The sequence below is a fragment of the Cynocephalus volans genome, chromosome 1 (assembly GCF_027409185.1).
Source record: "Cynocephalus volans isolate mCynVol1 chromosome 1, mCynVol1.pri, whole genome shotgun sequence".
Taxonomy (NCBI): domain Eukaryota; kingdom Metazoa; phylum Chordata; class Mammalia; order Dermoptera; family Cynocephalidae; genus Cynocephalus; species Cynocephalus volans.
This window is the reverse complement of record NC_084460.1, coordinates 57827302-57854319: the sequence shown is the minus strand read 5'-3', so window position 1 is coordinate 57854319 and position 27018 is coordinate 57827302. Positions and strand designations below refer to the sequence as shown.

The 27018-nt window shown below is 53.8% G+C and overlaps 1 protein-coding gene across 1 annotated transcript in view; it reads right to left on the bottom strand.

The window, feature by feature from the left end:
* MYT1 (myelin transcription factor 1) overlaps positions 1-6882 on the bottom strand; it is a 37083-nt gene extending 30201 nt beyond the window's left edge. The window contains exons 1-4 of the mRNA XM_063094412.1: positions 6828-6882; positions 5994-6024; positions 1232-1294; positions 273-520 (exon numbers count right to left, since the gene is read on the bottom strand). Coding sequence (XP_062950482.1) covers positions 273-520; positions 1232-1294; positions 5994-6024; positions 6828-6882 — 397 coding nt within the window. The remainder of the gene's footprint in view (positions 1-272; positions 521-1231; positions 1295-5993; positions 6025-6827) is intronic.
* Positions 6883-27018: the final 20136 nt, after the last annotated feature.

Below are 27018 nucleotides of genomic sequence, written 5' to 3'. Positions count from 1 at the left end.
CATGCAGACACACCTGCTGAAACACACACACCAGCCGTATCTGTGTGTCTGTCCTGCCTCTCTCCTGCATACACACAGACACATCACAGACCCCACAAACACCCTGAGCAGGCATCTCTCCCAGGAAGCCCAGCACATGTCAGGACAAGACATGCCTTGTTCTCACGAAGCACTTTCTGTCACTCAGAGTGAGCCCTCCCCTCTCACAGGCTGCTATTCTCCAAGGGCACACTAAGCGCCCTTTATTCAGGACAGAAAGAGCGACAAAGCACCTTCAGCTGGCTCAGGGCGATGAATCTCCTCCTGTCCTAACATCTCGGCCTCGGCCTCCTCCAGAGTTCCTTCTGATTCATCGGAAACAGAGGCGTCCTTCACCTCCACGTCCTCACTGCCGTCACTGTCCACAGCATAGCCCTCGTCCAGAGCCAGCTTCAGGGGGTGCGACTTCCTCTTGGACGCCAGGTGCTGGGCCTCAGCTCCCTCCAGCTTCCTCTTCTTGGCCAGAGGGCAGCTCTGTAAGCTGGGAGAGAAGAGCAGGCGGAGGAGAGAGCAGGGCTGGGGGCCACGGGAGGACTCAGACGGTCCCAAGCCCCTCCCCAGGGCCCTCCCTCTGCCCTCTGCAGCTGCTCTCAGCTAGAAGTCCAAAACTCTGATGTGTTTAAATTTTTACATTTAATGACGTGCATCAAAAGTTCCTGATTGTATCCTAAATTGCATTTCCTGCTTCTCTTGACCAATCAGAAGACCTAATGCCATGGGCCACGTCCTTCCTGCCTGCAAGGCCCACTGGCCAGACTGCTCCTCCCTGACCCATCCCACCAAACCAGCCAGCACCCCACACACACCTGTCTGACCTCACACACTCCCTCCCACCCTGGGCCCTTCCTTCTTCACCCCCAGAACCCCACACCCACTGTCTGACCCTGGCCCTGCAGTGGGGGCCTGCAAGGTCAGACTGACCACCCAGCAGCAACACATGCAGTCACCCTACTCAGGCCAGCTCTCAGGCATAGACTCATCCAGTCCTTGCAGCAGCACTGACAGAAAAACAAAGGCGCCAGGACAGGTGGTCTCCCTGTCCCCCATGGCGTACTTGAGTGGAAGGATGCTGCAGCTTAGAAGGGCTGGGGTCAGCCTGGCCTCAGGTTTTAATCCATTAAAGTGCCCAGAGCAGAGGAAGGGGCTCCTAACCTCCCTCCCAGGAACCTCTGCGAGAGCCAAGGGGCCTCACCTCCGATGCCTGGAGTACTTGCCGCGGACGTGTCCTGAGCCCGTGCATCCTGGGGTGGGGCAGCTGGGGAACAAGCAGGGGAAGTCACCTCAAGTGGCGGGGTCCAAAACTCAGGCCCACCCCAGACCCTCATCCTGGGGAGAACATTGTCTCCAAACAGTTCACCTCAAAATGACTGCTTGCAGTCTGCTAAAAATTAACGAAATGACTCACCCCATCTAAATAAATGAATGGCCCATTCCAGTTTTATGAGTGTGTTAATTAAAGATCTATGTGTATAAGAACAAGACTTCTAGTGCCAGCAGCGTCCCCTGGACAGCTTCCCTTCCCTCTGCAGGTGCTCTGCCAGCTGCCACCAAGCTCAGGGACTTGCAACAAAGCCCTCTGAGGGGTCCCAGGACATAGCACCCTCTCTCTCTGCAGAGGGCTCATTGCCTGAGTCTGGCTCATGTCCAAAGCACACAAGCTGGACTTCTCCACGGCCGTCATGGATATTTCAAAGCCTGTGGCCATTGAGGGCAACATCTTTCACCCCGGCAAAGCAAACCGGCTGCCAGGCAGGAAGGGCTCTGTGTGGCCCAAGCCACGGGCCTCACCTGGGGGTGAACACACGCAGAGGCAAGAACCCCACCCCAGGAGCTGCAGCCTGGTGAAGCCGGGAGAGCCGAGGAGATAAGAGCCGACCACCGGGCCTCGGTGGAGGCCTCTTGGGCTGTGCTGAGAAGGGCAGCACCCACCTCAGGGCTGGCAAGTACAAGGGGATGGAGGTGAGAGCCCCAGGAGTTCCTCACCCTCAACTATCATCTGTCTCCCAACATAACCACACGAGTGAGTGGGGAGCTCTGACCAGGCTGCCCAATGCGGCAGCGGGGCTACAGTTCCATCAGGAGCCCTCAGGCAAGAGTGCTGCAAAGGGCCTGTGTGCGGTGTGAGGCCAGGGTCCACGCCACATCCCAGGCTCCTGCAGGCTGTCAACACATCCATGGATCAAGGCCTGCGAGGAGCTGCCATTGCCCTGCATGAATGCAGAACAGCGCGGTGGAGAAAGCAGTCACCTGCAAGAGGTGGGACAGCCTGAGCTCCTTGAGGGAGGACAGAGACAGCCCTGGTCAATGTGGGAAGAACATGCTTTTAACAGGATTGAGCTCGCTCCTGCCTGGGATCAGGCTGCCCTAAAACACGAGCACATCTTTCCAGAGCCTGTAAAGGGAGGAAGGTATGGGCCATACCACTGATGCACTCCTGGGACCCAGGGAAAGGGGCACCACCCCCAAAGTCTGTCCAGACGTCTCTGACGGTTCTAGTTTGACTGACCACAGGCCCGACTGCAGACAGCTTTGGGCTCAACTGGTTGTGCTGGCCACTCTCACTGACCGTGTCAGGAAGAAACAGAGGCAGCTGCGGAGCCTGAGCCCTACCCTGACCCCACGCTCGACAGCAGCCGTGCAGGAGCAGGGGGCTCTGGCGGGGAAGCTCTACAGCCCTCCCCAGTGGGGCCACCATGGCGGCTGTTAGTGCTGATTTTCAATGTGTTAAGAAAGAAGAAAGAAAGAGGGAAGGAGGGAGGAGGGAGGACAGCCACATCCTGCCATGGATTTCCTTTCCAGACAGTGGGGAGGTGCCACTGCGCCCGGCTAGTCTGTTCGAAAATCCAGGCCCACACTTGCCTTCACTCTCTCAAGAACCAGCTTTGAAACTTTTCACAAAAGCTCCTTGTTGGGGATTCGAAGCTGAGATCCTAATTAGTCGATTAATCACTTAGTTAATCAGGCAATTAGGTGACAGCTGCTGTGGAGGCCTGTGGGGCTGGCCCTGCCCCCGACACGTCACCACTCCAAGCCACCCCTCCATCCCCAGTTCCCAAGAGTCCTTGTCCCCAACCAGGTGGGCCAGCACCTTCCAGCCCCAGCCTCAGAGGGTACAAGACAGGACTGTGAGCCCAAGTGCATGGAGCAGGCAAGGCCACTTTGGGACAGGAAGCTGGACAGCCCTTAGACTCCTGCTCCCTACCCAGAATCCAAGGGAGCCTTCAGAGGCTGTAGCACCAGCAGACGTCAGCCTTGAGCCTCGCAGATCAAATAGGTTCACCTACGAGCACACCACCGTGGGAGGAGAGGCAGACCTGAGTCAATGCTTCACCCTGCCACTCAACAGCAAGACCTCTGGGCTGCCCAGGCTCGGCTCCTACACCTGTCCAGGGCTGGTGTCAGAGATGCCAGGAAGCAAAGCAGGTGCAGCTTGGCGGAGGACCTGGCACACGGACTCCGCAGCAGGTGTCCTGCAAGTGGCTCTGAAGGATCCAAACATGAACAGCAGGTGTCCAGGAAGCTGAGGTGGGAGAGGAGTTGGATCCCAGGCTTGGAGCCCCGTGCATCAGCGACCACCCTTCCAAGGAACGACTTCCCTCCCACCCCGGGGCAGGTAGAAGACCCTCCACTCCCACCTGTCCTCTGGGCAGGAGATGGCCTGTGGCTCAAGGACCCCAGGAGAGGAGGGTTAAGCAGCAAGCAGTTTGGGACACAGGTGTGGTCTCCCTCTGAGCTTGGCAAGGCCTGAGCAGCCCAGCGGCACTGCCTCGAAAACGCCAGCCCTAACCCTATGTGTCTAGCAGAGTCACTCTGAGGGCTATGTGATCAGATGGACCCAGACTAAGATGCAAGTCCATGTGCCTGTCAGTACTTCCACGGTGTGAAGGAAGAACCATCGCGTCTGTTTCTTCTCTCCGGCAGAGGAAACTCCCAGTGGGCTCTGGAGGTCGGAGAAGGCTCAGGGTCTGCTCTCTCCAGGCTGACCCTTTCCTCAGCTCACCTTGTAAACAACCACCCTGCTGCCATCCAGAGCACAAATGTCTTCCTGGGAGCTCTGCCTGAGTGGGTAGAGGACAAGCTGGGGAGGGGGCACCACAAGCCATGGAGTTGAGTCAGCAGAGCGCATGTCCCTTGTCCATGGAGAAAGTCCTGCACACAGGGCTTCACCACAAGTGGTTCCGTGCATGTGAGTTCACCTGGCTTCATAATTTGCACACAGACCAGCGCAGTTTGTTTCCTGTAGATCCCACTCCCTGTCCTGGCATCCAGTGTGAGCCTTGCTGGGACAGAGCCCATGGAATCCTGAGGAACAGGCCTTTGGTGGGGGAAAACCACAGCTGCCACTTCCTGAGATGTAAACAATCCCACATGGCTGAGGCGGGAGCTCCCCGAGCACAGGGCGGGTCACATCCCGCAGGTGGCTTGTGACCACAGGGTTCTGCACATAGACGCCTCCCACGCAGGATGTGCCGATTCCCGGGCACAGTCTTGGTTCTGTTCTACTCCAAGCATCACCATTCGAACATGAAGAATTGCTGGCGAAGGTGCTGCCAGAACACGAGACATCAGTGCGTTCACCCCTAGTTTCTCCATAGAGAAGTTTAGGGGCCTCACTATGACCAAGCAAATAGGTCGAGACTATGAGATCAATGGAGGTGGTGAAATCCAGGTGCTCACGTCACCCCTCACTCATACCCCAGGTCCTCTCTCAGAATGTTTCAAAACAAAACTGTTTTGAGGGTCACTTTTCCTTCTGCTATTCCAGAATTACAAGAGAACACCCAGGCTTTTGGGTTCACCTTTCCAGCTTGCCCCATAACTTCATCTGTTGTTGCCAAAACCCAGGTTTCCTGCCCCCCGTGCCCCCCCACTGCACCCTCACCCGAATTCTCCACGGGCCCCTCCTCCTGGAAGATGGCTCTCCGCTCTTTCCTCTGGGCCCCTCCGAGCATCGTGGGCTGTCGTGACCACTGCTCCTTCCAAGGTTCAGCGCATCGAACAGAGTCTCCCCTCCAGGGAGCCAGCCCCTGTGCCTCGGGGGAAAGCCTGTCGTGGAGCACCCTCGCCCCCACCCTGTGACCCAGGGCTAGGCTCCAAGCAGTCGAACATCAGAGTCAGCCCTACCCCCTTGCCAGACTCAGCCCCTCCCCCTTGCATGAATGTTACCCCAAGCCTTGGCCTCCCCACTTCACAGATGGGATAATAACAGCACCAGGCAATGCTTCCATGGGAAGCCCTGAGGTTGAGACTGTAATGTGGGGCCATCGCAGAGCCCGGGGCTTAGAGCACCCTGGCTCCCTCCCACACCCCTCCCATCTCCAAGTGACAGCTGCAAGTGCTGGAGGGACACTAGCTTCCTGTTCCACCTCTGCACAAGGTTTACAGGGTGAACTTTGGGGTCCTCTCCTTTTCCTGATTGGCAGAAAGCCATCCACTCCACAGCTGTGTGGTGAAGAATAAGACAGTCCCTGCCCTGGATTTGTTCACAGTTTAGTGAGAATCTTTACCCCCAGAAAGTACAAGGAACAGTCACAGTTCTTGCGGGTGGCTGTGCTCAGCCCCTGCCAGATGATCAACATCTCGGTCCATGGAAGACTTGGGATGTGGAAAACCCTATTCTCTCATCTCTGGCCAAACTGGGCCTCCAACTTTCTGACACAAAGGCATTTGTGAGATTCCACCTTGTTGCTGGTTTGGGAGACCATGGTGACAGTCCAGGTCCTATGGTGACTAGGTGTGAGCATATCTGTGTCCTTCCATGAGGCTGAGACACCTGGTGCTGGGGCCAGGAGAGAGGTGGGAAAGTGCAGGCAAGCAGAAAGGTGGCCTCTGGGGAGGGTAAGGGCTCATCAGTGGGCGTGGCCAGTCCAAGAGCCCCCTGTTTGGGACACTCAAGATGTCTCTAGGGTCACAGGCATATGGTAATGCCGGTGCTTTCAGGAAGACTTCCTTACCTGAGGTCTGCACCTGTGGTCTCTGGAGGTCCTGGGTGAGAGAAAGAAATGGGAAACATGGGAGATGGAATGTAAACGGCACATTGCCCCAACAGTGTGAATGGAGAAAACAGCCGAGAGGCTTGCCGAGGACTAGTGGAGCAATCCTCATGAGAGCTGAGCTGATTCCCGGGGCCCCCACCCTTTCCTGACCCCGTGGAAGGTCCTCCAGCCAGGCACCCACTCCACACCCTCCCCTGGGGAGCCTGGCAGTTTTGCAGGGCAGGGGTGGATGCTCCACCTGAGACAGTCTCTCCTGGCCCTCAGGGCTGGGGACGGTCTCCCTTTCTCTAACTGCAGATAGTAGTCTGCTTTTGGAAGGAACCATGACCCACCAGATCAAGCTGGACAGAGAACAGGATGGATGGGCAGAGTGGCTGGTCCCTCAGGATGGGGCCCGAAGGGGGCAGGCACACCCGGGACACTCAGAGCTCCAGGCCACTCCGTCGAGCACGACAGGAAGCCCCAACTGCCAGGGAGCAGGACCTCAGCCCCTCACCTTCCCACCCCTCTGCCAGCCCAACCCAACAACTTAAGTCCCTGTGGCACCAACACTGGTCTCCTGGGAAGGGAGGAGCTGGAGATAGAAGCTCTGCCCCCACCCAGTGGGGCTGTGACCGTCTCCACATCTCTGCACGGGCAGGTTTGTCTGAGCCAAAGGCCCTCAGGTGCCCAGCATAGAGAGAGGCATCCCTAGACCCTGTGCATTTGATGTAGGGGCTTGTTCTGAGAAAAACTGTGGGGGAATGAGGACCTGGGCCCGGCCATCCTGCGGGAGGGGACGGCACCACCCACCTCGGAGGGCTTTGGACCGTGTGCGAGCTCGCTTATCGTCATTTTCTAAGCTCATCTGCAAACAGAAAACAATGATGACATTAATGAGAAAACCCAGCAGCACCTCCTGAGTGCAAAACCAGAGGGTCACCTGGCCAAGCTCTGACTCACGCTTCAACAGTGAAGGTGAATTTGTGACCCAGAATGACAGACAGGGTGGGCTCACAGGATGGGAGAGGCCGGGGGTGGGGGTACTGCTAGGCAGCGACTACCAGACTCAGAGGGGTCCCATGTGCATCTCCCACCCCTTGGCAAGGGGCCCTCTCGCTGCCCCAGTTCTGCACCCACCAACAAAAGCTGAAGCATGGGTCCTGCTCTGCTGGATCCTCACGAATGCTGGTGTTTCATAACACGAGGGTCTCCTGGCCCAGCAGGGAGCGACACCTACTGCCCACCTGGCCAGGGAGGTGCTGAGGCACCAGGGCGGTTGTCACTGGTGGAGCTTCTGACCCCAACCTGCCTCCAGAGCCTGGCTTCCCACTCAGCAGAAGGTGCTGATGCCACTAACACACTAGGGTCATGCTTAGAAACAAGCATTCTGAAGCAGCCCCAACCCACATGTCCTCTGGCCTTGAAGGCCTGGCTGCTTTACCTGAACCTTCAGTGTCCCACCCACCTATATCCCCTGCACCTGACCAGCCTCCGCGGGGATGCTGCCCACAACATTGTCCTGCAAGGGGGTTAATGTCCTGGGAGCCCCCAAGAGGGTGACAGTCACAGAAGGAACATGCCTAGGGATGAGGGTCACAGACAGAATTCTCGTCCTGTGTCCCCCATGACAAATCTGAGCAGGCAGGTAAAACCCCAACGCACTCCATGATGTGCCAAACAATTCTCTCCCAAGGAGTGAGACCAGGCGGGGCAGGGCATGAGGCGAGCGGCCAGGGCTTTGCCACCTGTCCCAGGCCAGACGCCAGGGCAGCCAGGGCTCCACGTGAGAGGTTGTCAAGGGAAAGCAGGAGAGTGAGGAAGACGTAGCAGAGGGAGGAGGAGCAGGCTCAGAAGCTGCTCTTAAATGGGGCTTTAGGCTCTAAAACCCAGCAAGAGGCAAATGCCTACGGTACCACCTGGGAAGAAAGAAAAAGGAATTCCCCCAATTAGTAAAAAGAAACTTGCAAAGTGGACCTCCCCCATGCGGCAGCTCTAACACACAATGATTTATGTGATTTGTTAAGGAAGAAAAATCAAAATCTGTGTAATTTATGAAACCCGCCAACTCCGGGCTACGGAGTGCAGTGCATGAGACGTGGGTCTATTACAGCTTTCCAGAAGAACAGAAGACAATTACTGCAGTTTCTGTTTTTAAGGCGGAGGTTCCCCACGGACCAATGGCTCACATTTAAAGTGAGGAGAGGAGCAGGTGTCAAAGGGACTTCATTACATTTATGAGCCTTCAGATGCAGCCTGCACGGAGCCCTGCACGGTGGCTTCCGATGTGGCCGCACAATGGAGCTGATGCATCTGATTGCCAGCGTCTGCATTCAGCTGAAACGCAATCTACAGCTTTTTTTTTCTTTGCTTTTCTTTTTTTTTTTTTTTTTTTTTTTGTCAGTTTTCCCAAGGAAATTGGCACGCATTCTGCTAGGTTAAAGCGTGCCTTGGCAATTTGGATTTCCTGCAGATAAATTATTCAAAGAGCAGAGAATAGAGAGGGTTGCAGGGCTGTGTAATGGGCGCTGCTTGCAAACTGTGAGCTCCCATTGATGGAGCCAACAGCTGTGGCATTCACTCTGCTGAACACCTTTCCATTTGCAATTTATCTGCATCAAATGGTCAATAAGTGAGAAGTTCTCTTCAGTGCATGTAGCTTTGATTTTAAAAGGGAAAAAACTGAACTACGGGAGGAAAAACCAGGCTCTTTAATATGAGAGAATGAGTCTGTAAGAGCTGGGTGAGCTGGGATACCAACACTGAGACAGGGAAAACATTGACTTCTGAGTAGTTTGAAACCAGCAGCGGCTGCCGCAGGAGCCTCTGGGCAAAGCCGTGATAAAACCCACTCCACGAAGGAAACAATTCATATCATTTTCCTTTTCAGAAAGAACTCAAAGCACTTTGGAAGCAGGTTCTCTGCTGCCTTCACACCCCCATGTGGCAGACAGAGAGCTGGTGTTGAGGGCAGCCCTGAGCCCAGCACCACCCAAGCCCACCCACCAGCCTCCTGCCCGCTTCTGCCCTAATGGGCAGTTCATTAATGCAAAGACAATGAGGCACTTTTCAATTTCTCACTGATTTATTTTTTTAAACCCTTTACTTGTTCCAAGCGTAAACCAACCAGGTCAACTCCGTGACTCTTGCCTTGAGGTTGAAGAGGCCCCTTTGTCAGACAGGCCTACCTCACGCCTCACTCACTGAGAGGCCAGAGATCTCTCTTGAGAGCGGCATCTGCTCTGTTTCTCTAACGCAAACTTCATTCTGCAACCAGGAGCATGTCTTACAGCTCTAATTAATATTTCAATAGTTGTGCTGACAATAGGAGAACCATGGGAGGAGAATAATTTACAAATGCAAACATGTCCTGTTTTGCCACACCCACTAGCCAGAGAGCTGTCTCTTCATCCTTCTTGTCTGACTTGCTGTCTTAGTACCACAGGACAGTAGCCTCACTCAAGAGGGTTTTTGCTTTGTTCTGCTTTGTATTTCGTTTTAGTAAAGTCAAGATTAATCATGTAAGCTCTGTTTAAACATACACAGTTCTCACAATGACGTGCCACAAAGACCAGCCCCTTTTCCAGGCCCATCTGCATTGCACCCTTGCCAAATCTGAGTTCCCTGAGTGGGACGTTTACAAACACAGGGACCAAAAGAGGAAATGCAGTTAGCAGCCTCAAAACGTGCAGATTCCCCTGGACCCTCAGGCTGCAGCTGTGAGAGATACATTCAGAATCCAGAAATACAGCCAGTAACAAACCACCCTTGTCTAGTCTTTAAGGGGAAATAGTGGACTCTGCTTCAAAAACTATCAGGGTCAGAGGCTTTCCATAAGGCCCAACAGGCTTTGTGCCAACATTTACTTTTACCCTCAGAGGCCATGTCTGCCACTGTCCTGCCACTGCAGCCAGCCCAAGCTCAGGGACATCCATAGTGGCCCTGGAGGGTGCCCCTTTCCCTTTCTCTTTTCTGCTCTCTCACACGCTCCCTCTCTGTCCCTCTCTCTCTCTGTCTCTCTGTCTCTTGCTCTTCTTTCCTGCTTCTTCCCAGGGCCTTCAGAGCTGAAGAGCTTCCCCCTAGACCCACGTCCCTGCCCTTCACCAATAGCCAAGGGCTGGTCAAAGGACAGAATCCATGCTGAAGCCTGGCCCCAGCAGGGGGTGTCCTGGGTGTCACCAGCCATGGCACCCCTGAGGTTTGCACATCACACCAGAGAGTAGAGGGTGGTGCTTAGGGAGAGCTCAAGGGAGAGGTGCTGCTGAGGCTTGAGAGCCCAGGTGGGGCTGGGGAGCATGAGTGGATCAGTTAGGACCCAGGGCCATTTAGGGGTGGGAGCCAGAGCACCCCTCTCTCACTCTCCACCCTGCACCCGCTCATGGTGGTTATCTCCTCTTCAGAAAGCTGCTCAGCACCTAGCATTCAAGGATGAGCAGACAGAGAGCTGAATGAGCAAATAAATAAATGGGGACAGTCAGAAACATCTCTGAAATTCTGGTGCTGGGACAGGTGGAGAGGCACAGTGTGGGGGACTGAGCAGAGGCCAGTGTGTGAACCTGGAGCTAGGGGTCTCAGGGCCTCCTGATGCCCTGGGGTTGCTCACCCAGCCTTGGGCCAGAGGCAGAGACATATAGAGTTTCATTTTATTTAAAACACATTCCAACAGCCAGCAATGCTGGAGAATTAGAATGGACTTAGGACATTTTAAATTCATGAGATCACCTGGCCCCAGTACAACACTTCTTCTCCCAGAGACCTGCACAAGGAAGGGCACCTGCTGGCTCCTGGAGACCACAGACAGCCCCTGCCCATAGGGAAGGGGCTGAGGAAGATGTGGAATGAGGAGGTGTCAGGGAACTAGCCGCCCGCCCACCCCACTTGGCTCCAACAAGCCTCACTTCCCTCAGCACCATCAGCACCACATTCAGGCTCCCTTTTCTCCATGGGAGGGGAGGGAGGAAGGAAAGAGTGACGGCTTATTTTCCTCTCTCACTTGGGCACAGCCCAAGTGACTTCCACTGTCCTGTCTCTGCTGTGCAGCTGTTATAGCAGGAGTTGTTGACGTAGATCCACGCTTGTACCACCAGGGACCGAAGAGCAGCATTCAGGGACCCCCTTGCTCCCCTCCGCAAGCATTCCAGTGAGGCCATGTGCTCCCTGCCTGCACCAGCCATCTCAGCCCACAGCAGGCGCAGAAGGTCTGCACCTCAGAAGCCCCAGCACTGCCCTGCTGTCTGCTCTCTGGATCTCTGAGGCTGAACCACATGGCCATGCCCTGCTCCCTCTGGCAGCCATCATAGCACTCCCTGGTTCTTTGCAGTGACAGTTCTGTCCCCCTCTTTGGGGACGTCCTGCTGTGTGTCTGAAATTCTCCTGACATTTCACCCATTGTGCAACCCACTCACAGCTGAATAGACCAGCCCCCCTCCTTGGAGTATAGAAAGGATACCCCCATAGGGCATTATTTAGCACATGTCTTAGGAGGGGATCTCCTGACAGCTCCGAGCATGGGATCCTGCCTCACTCCAACCCTAAAATTAAAAATTATAGCTGCATAATGGACACCCTGAAGAAGCAGCCATATCTGCATCCATCCATTAAAAACTCCAGCATAAATGGAATTTCTACCCACTCAGGGTAGAATGCAGAACCATCAAGTGAGGCCAGAAAGCCCATACCCAGGCACTTCTCTCCCTTGCAGGAGCCTGTATCCATCGTCCAGTCAGACCCCCCCCCATGACAGGAGGAAGGGCTAGCCAAATGCCCATGCATTCAACCTTCTCCTCAATTCCATAACTATACATTCATCCACTGAATATTAAGCAATTTGACGGCCAAATGCTTCCTTCTTCAGGAAGGAAGGAGTTCAGGAGCTGCCATCAATGCCTGCACCTCCCCTAAGACACCGCCTGATTTCTGACAGCCCTTCCCAACGGCCCTGCGCTGTCCACATGCCTGGTGCTGAACTCAGAGACACAGGACACCTTGGCTCGTGGCCTCCCTCACCCACCTCCTGCCCTGGGAAGTCCCTAAAGGGCTGATTCTGGTGCTGCCATTGCTGTGTGACACTCTCACTGTGGCCGCCACTCGCCCCCGGACTGCAGCCCTCTCTGCCTCGTGGTCAGAACGTACCACCTGTGCCAGCCCCACAGTCCTGGGCAGTCGACCCTCCACACCCTCCCTCCTTCTCTGGCCCACTCTACTCAGCCTCTCTACTCAGCCTCTAACTCAGGCCCTAAATGCCCCACATAGAAGAAAATGACTCTCCAGTGGGGCATTTACAAAGCAGCAGGTGCCGCCAGGAGGACCCCAGCGTGGGCCCCCAGTCCTGTTCACAGCAGTTGCATCTTGAATGGCCACCCTTGGAGCTTGTCACGCTGGGCCCTAGGGAGACTGAAGTTCTCCTGCCCAGCTCTGACACGGCAACAGACAACCGCAGGAAACACTCCACCCAGAGCCACTGGCCTCAAATAAGTGACTTTCATGGTCACAAGGTCTCTGAGCAGTGCTGCTCAGTGTGAATCCTCAGGGCCGGGGTGGGGTGTGGGGAGTGAGGCCAAAAACTCAGTGAAAAGATAAACAATATTTTAATGCAATACTTTGAAACATCAACATTAATGCAAAAATCTGTGATTATGAAATACCGATGTTTTATGTAAAGACAGGGCCAGCATTGTTGGCTCTTCTCGTGCTGCAGGCTCCAGCATGACTGGCAGAGCACTGACAACCCTATGGGAGCCAGAGTACTTAACAGGGGAGGCACATAACATGGTCACTATGGGGCCAGCCCCGTGGCTCACTCGGAAGGGTGAGGAACTGGTAGCGCCGAGGCCACAGGTTCGGATCCTATATAGGGATGGCCGGTGCGCTCACTGGCTGAGCGTGGTGCGGATGACACCGTGCTGAGGGTTACGACCCCCTTACTGGTCAGAAAAAAAAAAAAACAAAAAAACATGGTCACTACGACAGACTCATGAAAATGTACATCCTTATCACCAGATTCAAAAGAGAAATGTTGGGTTTTGAGAGTAAAATACAAGCCCACTCAAATGAAGTTCCCACGCCTAATTCCATAGGTTCCCCATCCATACCCTGGGCATCACCCCTTAGTGGCCATGCCCTCGGTCACAGCTGGATCCTTGGCAGAGAACATCTACATGTCAAGAAAAGAGAGATCAGAGTCTGATGTTGACAGCCTCACTTCCAGCTCTGAGGGTCACCTGACCCCAGGGACCTGTTCTACCAGAGCATGTCAGAGGGAAGTTCTAGGAGCAGGGGTCAGTGGATGGCAGTGGCTGTAGCACATGTGATATTCCAGGGCTGGGAGAGTCCTCAGGGAGGCGGGAGCCTGAGTTGCCTCCATCCTGAACTCTGGGCAGACTCAAGAAGTGCGCGAACCACCCGCTTCCACACAGGAAAATGGAAATGAAGCAGACCAGCGGACCTTGTGACTCTCACCAGCAAAGCCTGCTGTCAGACCCTGAGGCATGCTCAGCTGCCCAGGCAGAAGCAGGGTGAACAGAGTCAGGCCACTGAGGCACGTTGTGGACCCTAGATGTGGCCATCCTGCAAGCAGGAAAGTGAGACTCTGCTGTCGCATTCTAGACTCACTCTATTCAAAGTCAGTTTTCTTCCTTTAATCTTTTTTTTTTTTTTTTTTTTTTTTTTTTTTTTGTCGTTTTTTCGTGACCGGCACTCAGCCAGTGAGTACACCGGTCAGTCCTATATAGGATCCGAACCCGCGGCGGGAGCGTCGCCGCGCTGCCAGCGCAGCACTCTACCAAGTGCGCCACGGGCTCGGCCCCTTCCTTTAATCTTAAAGGGACTAGATCATCGATGGTCCTAGTCCCCATGTACCCTTGGCCTAATCTGGACTCTGATGAGGGTCAGGCCAACAGTCACCTCTGTGCTCCGTGCATGGAGCCCAGAAGGGGCTTTGCACAGGCAGCCATGGGTGGGCCCAGGACGGGCTGCCCTCTGAGTGCCTCACCTTGCTGTGCCTGCCCAGGAGGTGTCTCGAGGTCCTGCCACTGCTGGCCTTGTCTCCGTGTGTCCACCTCTGGTTCAGCAGCTCACCCCGGAACTCATTTTCTGAGGGTTTGAAAAGATACAGGGTCAGAAAAAAAAAAGCCTGATGAGCGCCAGCCACGCCAGCTGCAGGGAGAAGGTGGCAAACTTGGGCCCTTTCTTTTCACAGAATTTGTGCAATCCCTCTTTTCTGGAATCCACCAGAAACATGGACAGGTCATGTCCTTCTCTGATTTGGGAGCCTCCTCCGAGCTCCTGGCACCTGAACCCTCTGCCGTCCCACTCAGCTCTGGCTGCTGCTTCACGGGAAAGGCCCAGGTGGCGTGGATTTCCACTGACAGGGCCATTCCAACAAGGGCACTGCGGCAAGTCAGGTGGGACACACCTTGAGAAAACTTGGCATTTAAACTCTCCGACTTTGAAAACGAACTGATTAATGAGTAATAATTCACATTACAACTAGACCCTTCATTACCCCAAAAGAATGTGCAGCACAGATACACCTATGAAAAGAAAAAAAATAATGCTTTGCACAGCTCCTCTGAAGCGATTGATTTAGGAAAGTGAGGTCTGCCCAGGGGCCTCGAGTCGGCTTTGTCAACATGCTGTTCCCCGGCAGGAGCCCTGTCCCCACCTCTTCGCATCTTGCTTCTGCCTTCCCCAGGGCAATGCCTCCAGTATCTCACTGCTCTCACCAGCTCCCCCGTCTGAGAGAGGCTGAGTCCATCAGCTGGACGTGACACAGAAACACATTGTGTACCTGTCCCTGCACGTCACTCCCCGTCTCCATGACAACCTGCTTTGCACAACTGTGTTTCAAAGGAAGGTCATTAAGTGACCAGCAATACAATGAGGAGGTGAATATCCCTCCTGCTCTTGCTTCTCCTTGGAAGTGGGTTTAGATTCTGTCGAGGCAGGCCAGGCATACTGCCATCACAGTCATCATCTTCCTCCCCCATTTTTCTCTAGAATTCCACCACTCCTGGCCCCAGGCAGCCCAGTGGCTCAGACACGGCATCCTCTTGTAATCTGGAAATGCCTCCAGTCCATTCAAAGGCCTCCAATTAACTTCCGGAGCATAAACACAGAGGAACACAGATCTGGTTGTCAAGGAGATGGCATAATGCAACGTCTTCAAAGAAATGGCTAAAACCAAAAGGATTTGGCACCTACTGTGTGCACCTACTCTGTGCCTGCCCTCATTGAGCCATGAGTCAGCCACAGGTGATTGTCATGAGGATGGTTTCAACCTCACGTTCCAGCACCTCGACTAGCGAGGAGTGGGCTATGAGACTAGGGCCTCTGGCTCCCCGTCTATAAATCGGGGATAGGTCATCATCACGGAGCTGGTGTGAGGTGCCTCTAAGTGGGGCAAAGCCTGCCCACCAGGTAACAAACTCTCAGACCTGTGACAGGAATGTGGGGATGGCATCTAGGAGACCCCAGGGCACTGAATGCACAAGGCAGATGCAGCCAACAGCATGAGGGGCTTAAGGACAGGAGGACCCGGCATGGGAGAGGAGGGGCCTGGCAGCCTCACCCCACTGGGACAGAAGAAGAAAAACATGTGGGAAGACTCAGGATGTGAACCATCAAGAATCACGTGCCCCAGACTCTGAGGATGGGGTATGGGGCCTCTCTGCGGTGTGTCTCCTCCATGGTGACAATGGAAGCTCACTTTCCAAGCGTCTGTCCCAGGAGAGAAAACACTGCAGAAACCTGCACACTGGGCTGAATTGCAAGTCTCACCTGGAATTTCTTGTTATGGTGGCATACGTAAATACACGATGTAACTGGGGCATGTCTTGCTGACAGCCGGAGGATGAGTAGGACAGGACTGTCCCTGCCCCCTCAGCTCCAGCAGGGTGCTCCAGAGCAGCTGCCTCCTCCTGGGAGAGCGATAGCCCTGAGTTCTGCTTCTCAGAGATGGGCATGAACTGTGAAAGCCACTGCAAAGGGACTTCCTACTTTCTGCTTGATGGGAGATAACCAGCTCACTGGTGCTTCCCACCCTCACCCACCCCTGGGGTCTGGACATAAAGCCCTATGGAATTTCTATCACCTGCAACCCTCATGCTCCTGTCCTAGATCAGGCAAAGCTTTAGGACCCTAGGATCATCTGCTCCTCCAAAGAGCTGCTCCTGCCTCCCTGTGGCAGCCAAGCAACTGAGTATCTCTGGGAAAGGGAGCAGAAGGGCACCTGGTGGGATCCTGTGCACCACAGCCCTGGGTGTGAAGCAGGCAATTATCAAAGCGCATACCGCCATCTCAGAGCCTCATTCACAAGGACCCAGCTCCACCACGACATGATTCTGCCTCCTTTCCCTACCAGAAGCCCGGTGAGGTGTACCAGTTCCTCTCCTTTGGCCCTCTTGGTCCCCACTAGTACCTGTGTGTGGCCAGGCGCTGCAAGGGACTCAGCAGGCTGCACCCCAGACAACACCCTCCTGTCTAGATGCATTGCCCATCAGCATCCCTGGGAGCACACTAAGCCCCCGTGCACCAGAAAACGCTGCATAGAAATGTGGGCGTTCTTTTGAGACACCCCTTGCAGAAGACGAGCTGCTTGTCGATGTCCAGTGGTGTGGCCAAAGGGCACAGAGCAGTGCCATCCACTCAGACCTGGCCACAGGTCACTGCCCTCTCTGAGACTTAACCTGTCTGCCACAAAGCAGGGGAAAGAGCCCTCATGGTGAGGCAAGAGGACATGGCTGCAGTTGTCACTGTCGCCGCTTTTCTTACCGGAAGTCTGCACTGAGAAGGAGGTCTTTGTCAAGATGAGCCCTTTCTTTGGGGTTCTCAGGTCTCCAATGAGCTCATCTGAATCCCTGCTCATCAACACAACAGGACACAGACGTCAGTGGCCACCACATCCTGAGAACATCTCCTTATAATAAGCTGCCGAGGAGCAGTTCCTGGCGGCCAGGATCAGGCGCTGGCTGTGACTGCTCCAGGGGCCCTGGTGTCCTGTCCCCTTTAGCCCTGCCTGCTCAAGGTGGCCCAGCATCTGTCCCCACAGTGGCCCCAGATGGTCAGACAAGGTCAGTAAAGCAACCAGGGCCTATGGGGCCAGCGTCAACACACTTGGGTTTGAAGACCCCAGTGCAGGTGGGGAAATGCCCCAAGCAGAGCCACAGCTCCATCTCTCTTTCCTAATAAGGCCACTTTCTCCAGCCCGGCAGCACTATGCACCGAAGACTACCTGACGCAGGCTAAGGATGCAATATTTCCAATGAGAGAAGCAAGAAGACCAAGGGCTGGGGCTGGGCCATGCTGCCCACCTCCCCCAAGACAAGGAGACTCCCCACTGGCCCAGCTCTAACATCCCATCCACCCCTTGGCCCACAGATGGCACAGGCACACACTTCCCCACACCAGCAACATGGCCACTCCACCTGCCCAGCCTCGCGGAGGACCCCACACAGAAAGGCACGTCTGCTGTGATGCTCCTAGATCACCCTGAATCTGGCCCGGCCAGCCCCCATCCCCATGTCCCTGCCTGGGAGTCCCTGCAGTGGTCAGCTCTGGCCCTACCTCAGCACTGCCAGCCTAACTCCCTCCCACAGTGCCCAACCTCCCCACCCTGAAAATAAGAACAAACATCAAGAGCGCTGAGCTAGAGGCCAGGGCAAGTGTGGAGAGTTGGCTGTTCTGAGAGTCCTCACGGGGTTCTGCCTCTCTGGTGACCACGGGCCACATTCGGGGACAGGAGCTGCTTCCACCTCCCCCACAGGAAACAAAGAGGGGGAGGGAAGTCACTTGGGGGGTGCCCATAGCTCGGCTCTCCCTTGCATTCCCCACCCGGCGCACGCTCAGCAGAGGGTCTCCCCACCCCATCAGCCCTCCTTCCCGCTGTTGATTAAGGGGTCCCAGGAGGATCACACTATCCTCCATTCCTCTCAGATATTTAGCCACTTTGTTCAACTCTTCAACAAGCTTGAGGCATCCACATCTAAGACACACAATCTGTCTGGACCCCGCACCTCTGCCCAGCTACCTTTCTGTCTCCACCCCCTTCACAACCAATTTCTTAAGGGAGTCAAACCTACTGGCTCTATTCCCTGTCCACCCCCCACCCTGCCCCCGCTGGCCTCCACCGACATCCCTCCACCCACGTCATGTCTGGAGGCACCTGTGGTCCCGTCGCACCTTGCGTGTCTGCTCCCTTCTTCTGTGCTGCCTTCTGGATCTCGCCAGAATCTGATCACCTCTAACCTTTCTAGCGGATTTGTTTTGCTTTGTCTTGTTTGCCAGCATTGACAAACTCATTCTAAAATTCATATGGCAATTCAAGGAACATAGAATAGCTAAAGCAATTTTGAAAAAGAACAAAGTTAGAGGATTCACACTTCCCAATTTCAAAACGTACCACAGAGCTGCAGTAATTAAGACAATGTGGTGCTGGCATAGAATTACGTGGGATAAAATTGAGAATCTAAAAATAACCTGTTATATTTATGATCAATTGATTTTTGACAGTGGCATTAAGATGATTTAATGGGAAAGAATAGTCTATTCAACAAATGTGCTGGGACAGTTGGATGCCCAAAAGAATGGAGTTGTACCCTCTCACACCGTACACACAAAAATTAACTGGTAGTGGACCACAGACCTAAGTGTAACAGCTAAAATTCTTTAAAAACATAAAAATAAATCTTCTTGACTCTGGGCTAGGCAATGGTTTCTTAGATATGACACCAAAAACACAACCATAAAAGAAAAAATTAATATATTGGACTTCATCAAAGTTTAAAACTTTTGTACTTCAAATATGACCATTAATACAGTGAAAAGAACTCAGACTGGGAAAAAATATTTGCAAATCATATAACCGATAAAGGACTTGTATTCAGAAGAAAGAACTCTTATAACTCCATAATAAAACAAATAACCCAATTTGAAAATGGGCAAAGGATGTGAACAGACATTTCTCCAAAGACAACATATAAATGGACGATAAGCACCTGAAAAGATGGTCTACGTCCAGTCACTGGGGAAACGCAAATCAAAACCACGGTGAGAGGCCCCGTCACATCCACTGTACGGCTGTGACTTGAAAACAAAAGCAGACAGTAACAAGTGTTGGCGAGAATATGAAGAAACTAGAACCCTCACACGTTGCAGATGGGAACACCATCGATTTGGAAAACAGGCTGGCAACTCCTTGAAGTGTTAAACATAGAGTTATCACATGACCCCGAAATTCCACGCCCAGTGGAACCTACCCAAGAAGAATAACAGCTTGTGTCCACGCAAAGCCTCATACACAGCTGCTCACAGCAGCTTTATTCACACCATCCAAAAAGTGGAAAAACCCAAATATTCATCCACTACTGAATGCACAGTACGAAACGCACTTGCAGAGTATTTGGCAACAGAAAGGCACAGAGAGCTCACACACACTGCAGTGTGGGTGCACCTTGAAACATGACACCCAATGAAAGGAGCCAGATGCAAAAGACCCTGCACCATACAATCTGTGTTTATGAAATGTCCACAACAGACAGATCCACAGACACAGAAAGTAGGTTAGTGGGTGCCTGGGACCGGGGGTAGGGGTGCCAATGCTGTTAATAGTCATGGTGTTTCTTTCTGGGGTGACAAAAATGTTCTTAAATTAGATTGTGGGGATAGATGCACAACTCTATAAATATGCTAAAACCACTGACTTGAGTACTTTTCATGGGTGAATTACATGACGCACAAGTTACAATCCAATAAAGCTGTTTAGAAGCCGTTGACGGCGTGTACAAGGAAGCATGTGTGTGAGTTCCACAGACATAGGCCCACACACAGGTCCTCACTGATGACTGAGGTGCAGCAACCACACCAAAGGAGGGGTGCAGGCCCAGGGGATGACAAGGGAGGGCAGGTGACAAGTAAACCCAGGCACAGGGGTGGCAAGAGCTTCTTCAAGTTCAGGCACACCACCGAAAGGAGGATTCAGTGTGTTCCACTGTAGCAGAGCCAACAAGTGGATGCTCACATGGAAAAATAACTTCCTGGCAACAGGAACTGCCCAACAAGAAATGGACAGCCTCCTGCCATGCTGGGTGCACCCTCAGCCCTGGAGACCTGCAAGTGGTCGGTCAGTGGGCACCTCTGGGGACTCCTGCATGGGTCGGTGGTCCCGGTGGGTCACCTGTGGTTCTCAGCCTGGGTTCTGTGAACCCCTGCCCTGGCCCATCACGGCCACTGCCTCAACCCCAGGCTGGACCACCTGGGGCTCCTCCTCACCCCTCATTCCTGGAGGCCCGGGAGGGTTGGGTTCAGGGATGCAGCAAGAGACAGGCCATGGAGGGTAGGCTGAGGCCCTGAGGCCTCAGGGACACTCCCTCACCACATACGCTCCGGGGCAGTTATGCTGTACTTGGTCAACACGGGCCAAGGGAAGTGATAGCTTCTGTGCAGCGGGAGGTGTCATGACCCAAAACAGCACAAACATACCCCCACCTCTACCACCAACCCGTCGACAGCTAATCCCGGGCTGAGCCAAGGGCTGCAGCCAGTCCCGCCTGACAACTGACTAACCACACAGCTTCGAGTTCTGCTGTGCACGAGAATTGCTGGCTTGCTACCTGCCTGTGGGCCCCACAGCCCTGGAGGGGGCCTGCCTCCTGCGCTCTCATCATTCCTATGCAGACTGAGATTGAAATGCTGGGCACTGGAATTGAGCATAAACTTACATCTTGCCATTAAAAAGAAAAGAACTTTTCCTACTTTTCACCTCAATCCCCTCCTGGCTGTTGCTCAGGCTTAAGGCAAAGCCCTACAAGGCAGGAAGAAAAGGGTTAGAATAAAACGTAGAAACGATTTAAGCCAACAAAACTGACCACAGGTCACAGTAGACTCTTAGAGGAAGCACAGCCCAGAATTCCACTCTCTGGTCCAGAGAACCTCTGACACCAAGGCCCTGAGGTCCAGACTGTGCCCCAGACACAGGAAGACCAGGCCCCTGGAGGCACACAGGCCCCACCATATCACAGGGCTCCCAGAGGAGGCAGCAGGAGGAGGAGCGATCCAGAACCTCTCAAACTTCACAGCAAGGTTCCCACCCAGCCTGAGCTAACAACAGCTGCTCCAGACCCTCCCTGGCCTATGGGAGGGGCCTGCACCAGATGAGGGAACGGATAAGTTTGGGGAAGCGCCAGTGGCTGGAACAGGAACAAGGACAAACCAGGAGGCTGGACACAGATGTCCAGTGACAGCCGGGCAGAGGAGATGTGGCCTGGCCCAGGCATGACAGGAGTTATTTGGGAAGGCTTGATACTCTCATGTCTGTCTTACCCAATTTGGAAATAAATTATAAAACCAAAATGAAAAATCCAATAGAAGAGGTGGGAGATAAGAGTCGAAGAAACACACTGGAAAAGACAGCACACAGACAAAGACATGGTAGACAAGGAGGACGGCCTGGGTGAGACCTGACATCCAACTCAGGAGTTCCAGGAGAGAACGGAGAAAATGAGAGAGAGAGAGGTACAAATTAAATAGTGGAAAATAATTTACCAGAACTAAAGGAAATTATATTTTTAGATTAAAAGGCCCTTGAAGTGTCCAGCACATTGAATGAAAAAAGACCCATATTCAACCAAGCCCAGCACTGTAAAATTTTAAAACACCAGGAATAAAGAATGGACCCTAAAAGCTCCCATGACCATAGGGGAATATGGTCACAAACAGAACCTGCTCAACAGCAGCATGAGGACAGACAGCAGAGACAGATCTCCACAATCTCCAGGGAGTGGATTTTCACCTTCAGGGTACACCCTCTCTGCCCAGACAAAATATTAATCAAGGGCAGGAGCACAATAAAAATACCTCCAGATGCACACAATCTAAAAAACTGGCCACAGACACTAAGTAAGGGATGGGGAGTGGGGATAATTACCTACAAGGAGAACAAAGACCTGTATGAGAAAGAATCCTGGTATCTCCACTTGGCCCAGCAGCGAACCATTAAGATAAACAAATAAAGGTGATGTTCAGTGCTGCAAAGGAAGAGAACAGGTGGCTGGATCAAAAGTAGCAGGAGTCCGTCCTGAGGTGGTAGGAAGGCCGCCCGTCCCACGGCCTGTGAGCCCCGCATCCTAGGCGGGCCAGGCCAGTGAGGCTCCCAGTGCCAGAGCCCGAGCAGCGGAGAGGGCACCCCAGCAAGGCCCAGCCTGGGGCAGAGTGAGGACGGCCTTGGTGCAGGGAAAGGGGTGGATCAAATAGTGAATATATGGAGGATCATAGAGACCAGTTTCTCCATGTTGGAGGAAGAAGTTATGCAGAGCCTAGAAAGGACCCTGCAGGGAGTCAGAGTCAGAGGCGCCAGCATGAACATGCGGCTTTCAACAAATACTGGCAGATGGACAAATAAATACAGACCCAGTTGTGTGCGTACGACTGCGTGCATGTGCATCTTCCCAGCCCTGTCCTCTGAGAGGCACCCAGCACCCAGGTCCCTGCTAACCCCGTTTTCCAATAAAAGGCACCAGGGCTGCAGGCCTGGGGCAGGGAAACCTGAACAAGGAAGCAGGTGGCTCTGTGAGGGACAATCTGAGCATCACAATGAGGCTTAAAACCCACTGGATAAAACAAGAAACTGTTAATCAGTCACAGACATCCATAAAAATGAATAAATTGATAGTTTGACAGATAGGAGATATTTCCGTAGTTTCAAAGCACCTCCCCACCAAATACTTACTAATTGCAAAGAGAAAAGAGAGGCATTGCCCAGAGAGGCCGGAATCTTATCCAGGGACCAACCAACCACGTCAGAGATGAATCGGCCTCAGGTGCAGGGAGAAGAGCCTCCCGCCGCGGGTTCCCACACAGTCAGGTCCAACCACCAGCAACATCGGGCAAACCCAAAGTGAAGGATACAGAGTAACCAACAGTGCTCTTCAAAAGGATCAAGCTCACTATTCCAGACTGACAAAGACTACGAGGCAGAACATGACCTAAACCCACCCTCTGAGCAGGGTCTGAGGACCTCAGAGGCCAGCACTGTGGGTCCTCTCCGCAGGAAACACCGCCCACGGGTTCTGGGTGAGGGGAGTCAATCAGCAACAGGCTCTCAGATGGTTCAGGAAAAACAGTTTTGTCCTGTGCATAAAACGTTTCTGTAAGTTTGAGATTGTTTCAAAGAATAGTTTTAAAAATAATGGGGATGGGGGTGTGACTTCAGGAATGTGTGGACAGGTTGAAGCAGGGTCCAGGGAGGTCCTCGGGCCCCTCTTCTTGTGCCGGACACCCGGTAATGTCCTTGGACAAGCCCGTGCCCGGCCCCAGTGCAGAACTCAGCTCAGGCCTCAGCTCCACCCAGGGTTCTTCTCTGGGAGGACCAGCTCTGCCCCCAGGGGCCTCCTGGAAAGCCCAGGGACCAGGTACCCGGGAGAGTCTCACAAACCCCAAAAATCTCCATAAGAAGGTAGAGCCTGTGCCCTAGAAATGGTGGGTTCCATGGGGCTTCAGGGAAGACGAGGCAGGGCTGCCTCAGCCCACGGCACCCCCCTCTTGGCCCCTGCCCCCAGCCTTTTCCTGCGGTGGTCCTGGAACAGCCCTGGCCCCCTCCCCTCTCTGCTGGGAGAGCACGGTTGCAATAAGGGTTTCTGCTCCTGGGTTTGGGGGATCTGGAGGCAGCATTGGGGTCCCTCTCCACTGAAACAATTTTTGGCAGGAAACACAAATAGGGCCGAGGGGGAAATAAGTGCAAGTTTTGCTCTTTTTTTCTTTTTTCTTTTTTTTTATAGCTGGAATCCAGAGAGAAGTAAAATGAAGACTTGCTGAGTGGAGCAAAGACAGACCTGCTTTTGCTGAGTTTAGGTGAAAATGAACGAAGCAGGGGCTGGGGGAGTCGGCAATTCTGTAGCTTTGCACATTTCTCTCATTATTTTGCTTCTAAATCAGCCTCGCTGGTACTTCTCTATTCAATAAAAGCCAAATGCACGCCATGTCCCTTAATCTCCCCAACAGCAGCTCTCTGCTGAGAAGATAGCGCAGACGCAACTCCAGCGTCGCACGCTTTCTCTTCCATTTACATGCAAATAGTGACCTTTCACCCAGGCTGTCTCAAAGAAGTGTTTCCTTAAAAATGCAAATAGCATGTTGCAGGCAGTTACTGTGGCTGAGTCTTTCTTATATTATTATCATTATTTCTTTTAACCTTACCAACGCTGTAAAAACAACAGCTAAACTGCTCCGCAGTAATAATGACTTTCCAAACCAAATCACAGGACAGGCTCTCCAGGCGCCTGTCATCCCAGGCTCCCAGCAGGAAGGGGGGAGGGATGCCCAGCCCAGGGCAGGCAGAGCATCCTGCTGCATCCATCCCAGGTCGCCTGAGAACCTGGTCACAACCGAGTGACCAGGCCCCACACCCAGACCAGGCACCCGGAATCCAGATGGCACAAAGCAAACCCTCAGCCCACTGTGCTCCATGCACAGACAGGATCCCCTTCTGAGGAAAGAACATCCTCAGCCCCGAGTGCAGTTCAACACCAGTGACCCTGGCCCCAGCCTTCATCCACTTGGCATGACACCAGGACACTCTCAGAGCTCAGAGGGGCGGTACATGCACCCCATCCCCCAGGACAAGGAGCCAGGAGGGGGTGACTCCCGGAACAGGTGGCTCCCAAGAGCCCACCTAGGGCAATAGTTAAGATAGTGAAGGAGGAGAAGCCGGGAAGGAGGTGCGCAGACACGACTCCCCATCCCCACTCCCCTGACACCCCACCAACCAGGCCAGGCTGCAGGCCCAGCAAAGCCCAGGGGAGGCATACTCTGTGCCAGTGCCACCCCCACCAGACCCCCTTCTGCATCTGGCTGCTGCCCCCACATGCTGGGGGTGGGGTGATGGGCTGGCCAGGCTGACACCTTTTCAGACCCGGCACACCTGGACTTACCTGTTTGAATCCTGGGGTGTAGTGGCAGGGGCAGGAAGACCCGCACAGAGAAAAACAAAAGCAGTGAGGACAGCTGGGAGGGCCCAGGCCTCGTCCAGCGGCCCAGCCTGGGCTCCCACACGGTGCTCCAGGTGCAGGCCAGCAAAGGTCAGGGCTGTCCTCCTTGTGAGCCTTCAGAAACCCTTCAGAGAGCACATTGGCCTCCCAGGATCAACAGAGGCCTGCTCCGGAATTCTGCTCCAGCGTCTCCCATTCCTGAGCACCAGAAACCTCTCTAGTCAGAACTGCCTGGCTCTCCAGCCAGGGAAGGGAGAAATGGCCAACTCCTTCCTTGAAGCCGTTTTCCTTAGGCCCTTGGAGGTAACCCAACTGGAAGGAGCTTCCTCAACTCTCCTTTAGGGCCTGTCCACGCTGGCTCGTCTCCAGTTCAGCAGGGAAGAGCCCACGGCCTCCAAGCCCTCTGGGGTGAAGGTTTTGAAACAGCTCCCCTCCCTCCTCCCACTCTAGTCCCTCCAACCTCAGGACCCCTGCCCAAATTCCTGTTTGGGTGGAGCAGAGCAAGCCCCAGGCAGCTGTTTCCTGGCAGGTTCACTTGCAGCCCCAGCTCCAGGGTTCCACTCACAGCAGCCCTTCCACTGCTTGTCAGGCTTAGAAATATGGGAGGATTGCATATGCTAAATTCCCAACCTGGATGTACACTGCTCATACACAGAGAGCCAATACTGAGCAGAATTTGGAGAAAACACAAATGCTTTACACATCCCAGAGGTGGCCTGGCGTCTGGGTGGATCTAGGCAAGCTGTGAGTGCTCAGAGGGAAGCGCTGGCACTTAGAGAAACTGCCGGGTCCCTGCTCCAGCACACGAGCTCCCATCAGAGGCTTAGTTCTCTGGGAAGAAGAGTTGGACAATAACTCTCCTGCTGAAGCTGGTTTGGGTTCCTCTGGATGCTGCACCCAAAAGCTCAGGCCCTGGGGGTAAAGAGAACTCCACACCCAGCAGCAGCCTCTGAACTTAGAAGCTGCACAGTGGTTCGCAGACCTTCTGTGTGGACGGCACCGCACAGAGAAGAGGGCCCAGCCTAGAGCCTCCTGGGGATTATAAAGCTCTACCGGATGCCATTCAAATAACAAATCCGCTTTTCTTCTCCCTCCGGCCTGATATACATGCCTGGGAAGTAGGTCCCTGACTTTACATGTATGTGTGTGAGGAGGAGAACCCCTCAGAGCCAACTCACTTTGCTTCGTCTTGAGAAGCAGCTGTGGCTGGGTCATGACTCACCAAGCCTCGGGCTGGGTGCGGCCCTCAAGGAAATAAAATGGTAGCACAAAAATCTAGATAATCTAGCCAAAGCAAAATCAGACTATTAAAAGATAACAGTAAGAAGTGCCCCTTTAGTGTGGATTTGTAGTCTGACTTTTTATCTGGGTAAAAACAGACAATCTGGACATTGTCTCAAATTGCCAGAAGACAGACTCGGCCTCCGGAAGAAAGAGATAGTAGAGGGAAAACTCAGAGCCAAAAACTCCTCAGCTGAGCATTTAAGTAGCTTCTCTTCCCACCACAAGTTTCCTTCCTACCTCAAAGCCACAATTTAGATCCTTCCCTGGCTAAGTCCAGCCCAGCTGTGTTGACATGGGAGCCCCAGGAAACACATGCACCTGTGCACAGCTGGCTTGGTCCCCCGCGGTGCACAGGCAGGTCACCTTAGGCTGGCAGGGTGTGATCACACAGTTGCTGAGAGAAGTACTTCAACCATGAGATAGGTGAAAGTGACAGGTAAGTGGAGAGGGATGCGGGGGTGGCATCTGTGCTAGGCCTTGAAAGAGAAACTGAAATCCAGCTGCAGGAGATGAAGGGAGTGGGGGCCCATCAAGGTCGCTTGAAGATAACACGGTTTGGGGTGGAAAGTAAGGCTGGACGGCTGGCTGGGGACAGACCAAGGACAACTCCTAGGCAGTGAGAAAGGGCCCAGGAGGGCAGCACGGGTCAGACTGGCCGTCGGGGGTGCCAAGCGGGAAGGACAGGTGGGGTCAGGTGGGGCCGTGAGAGGGAGGGAAGCTACCTGGCCTCCACCTCAAGGTCT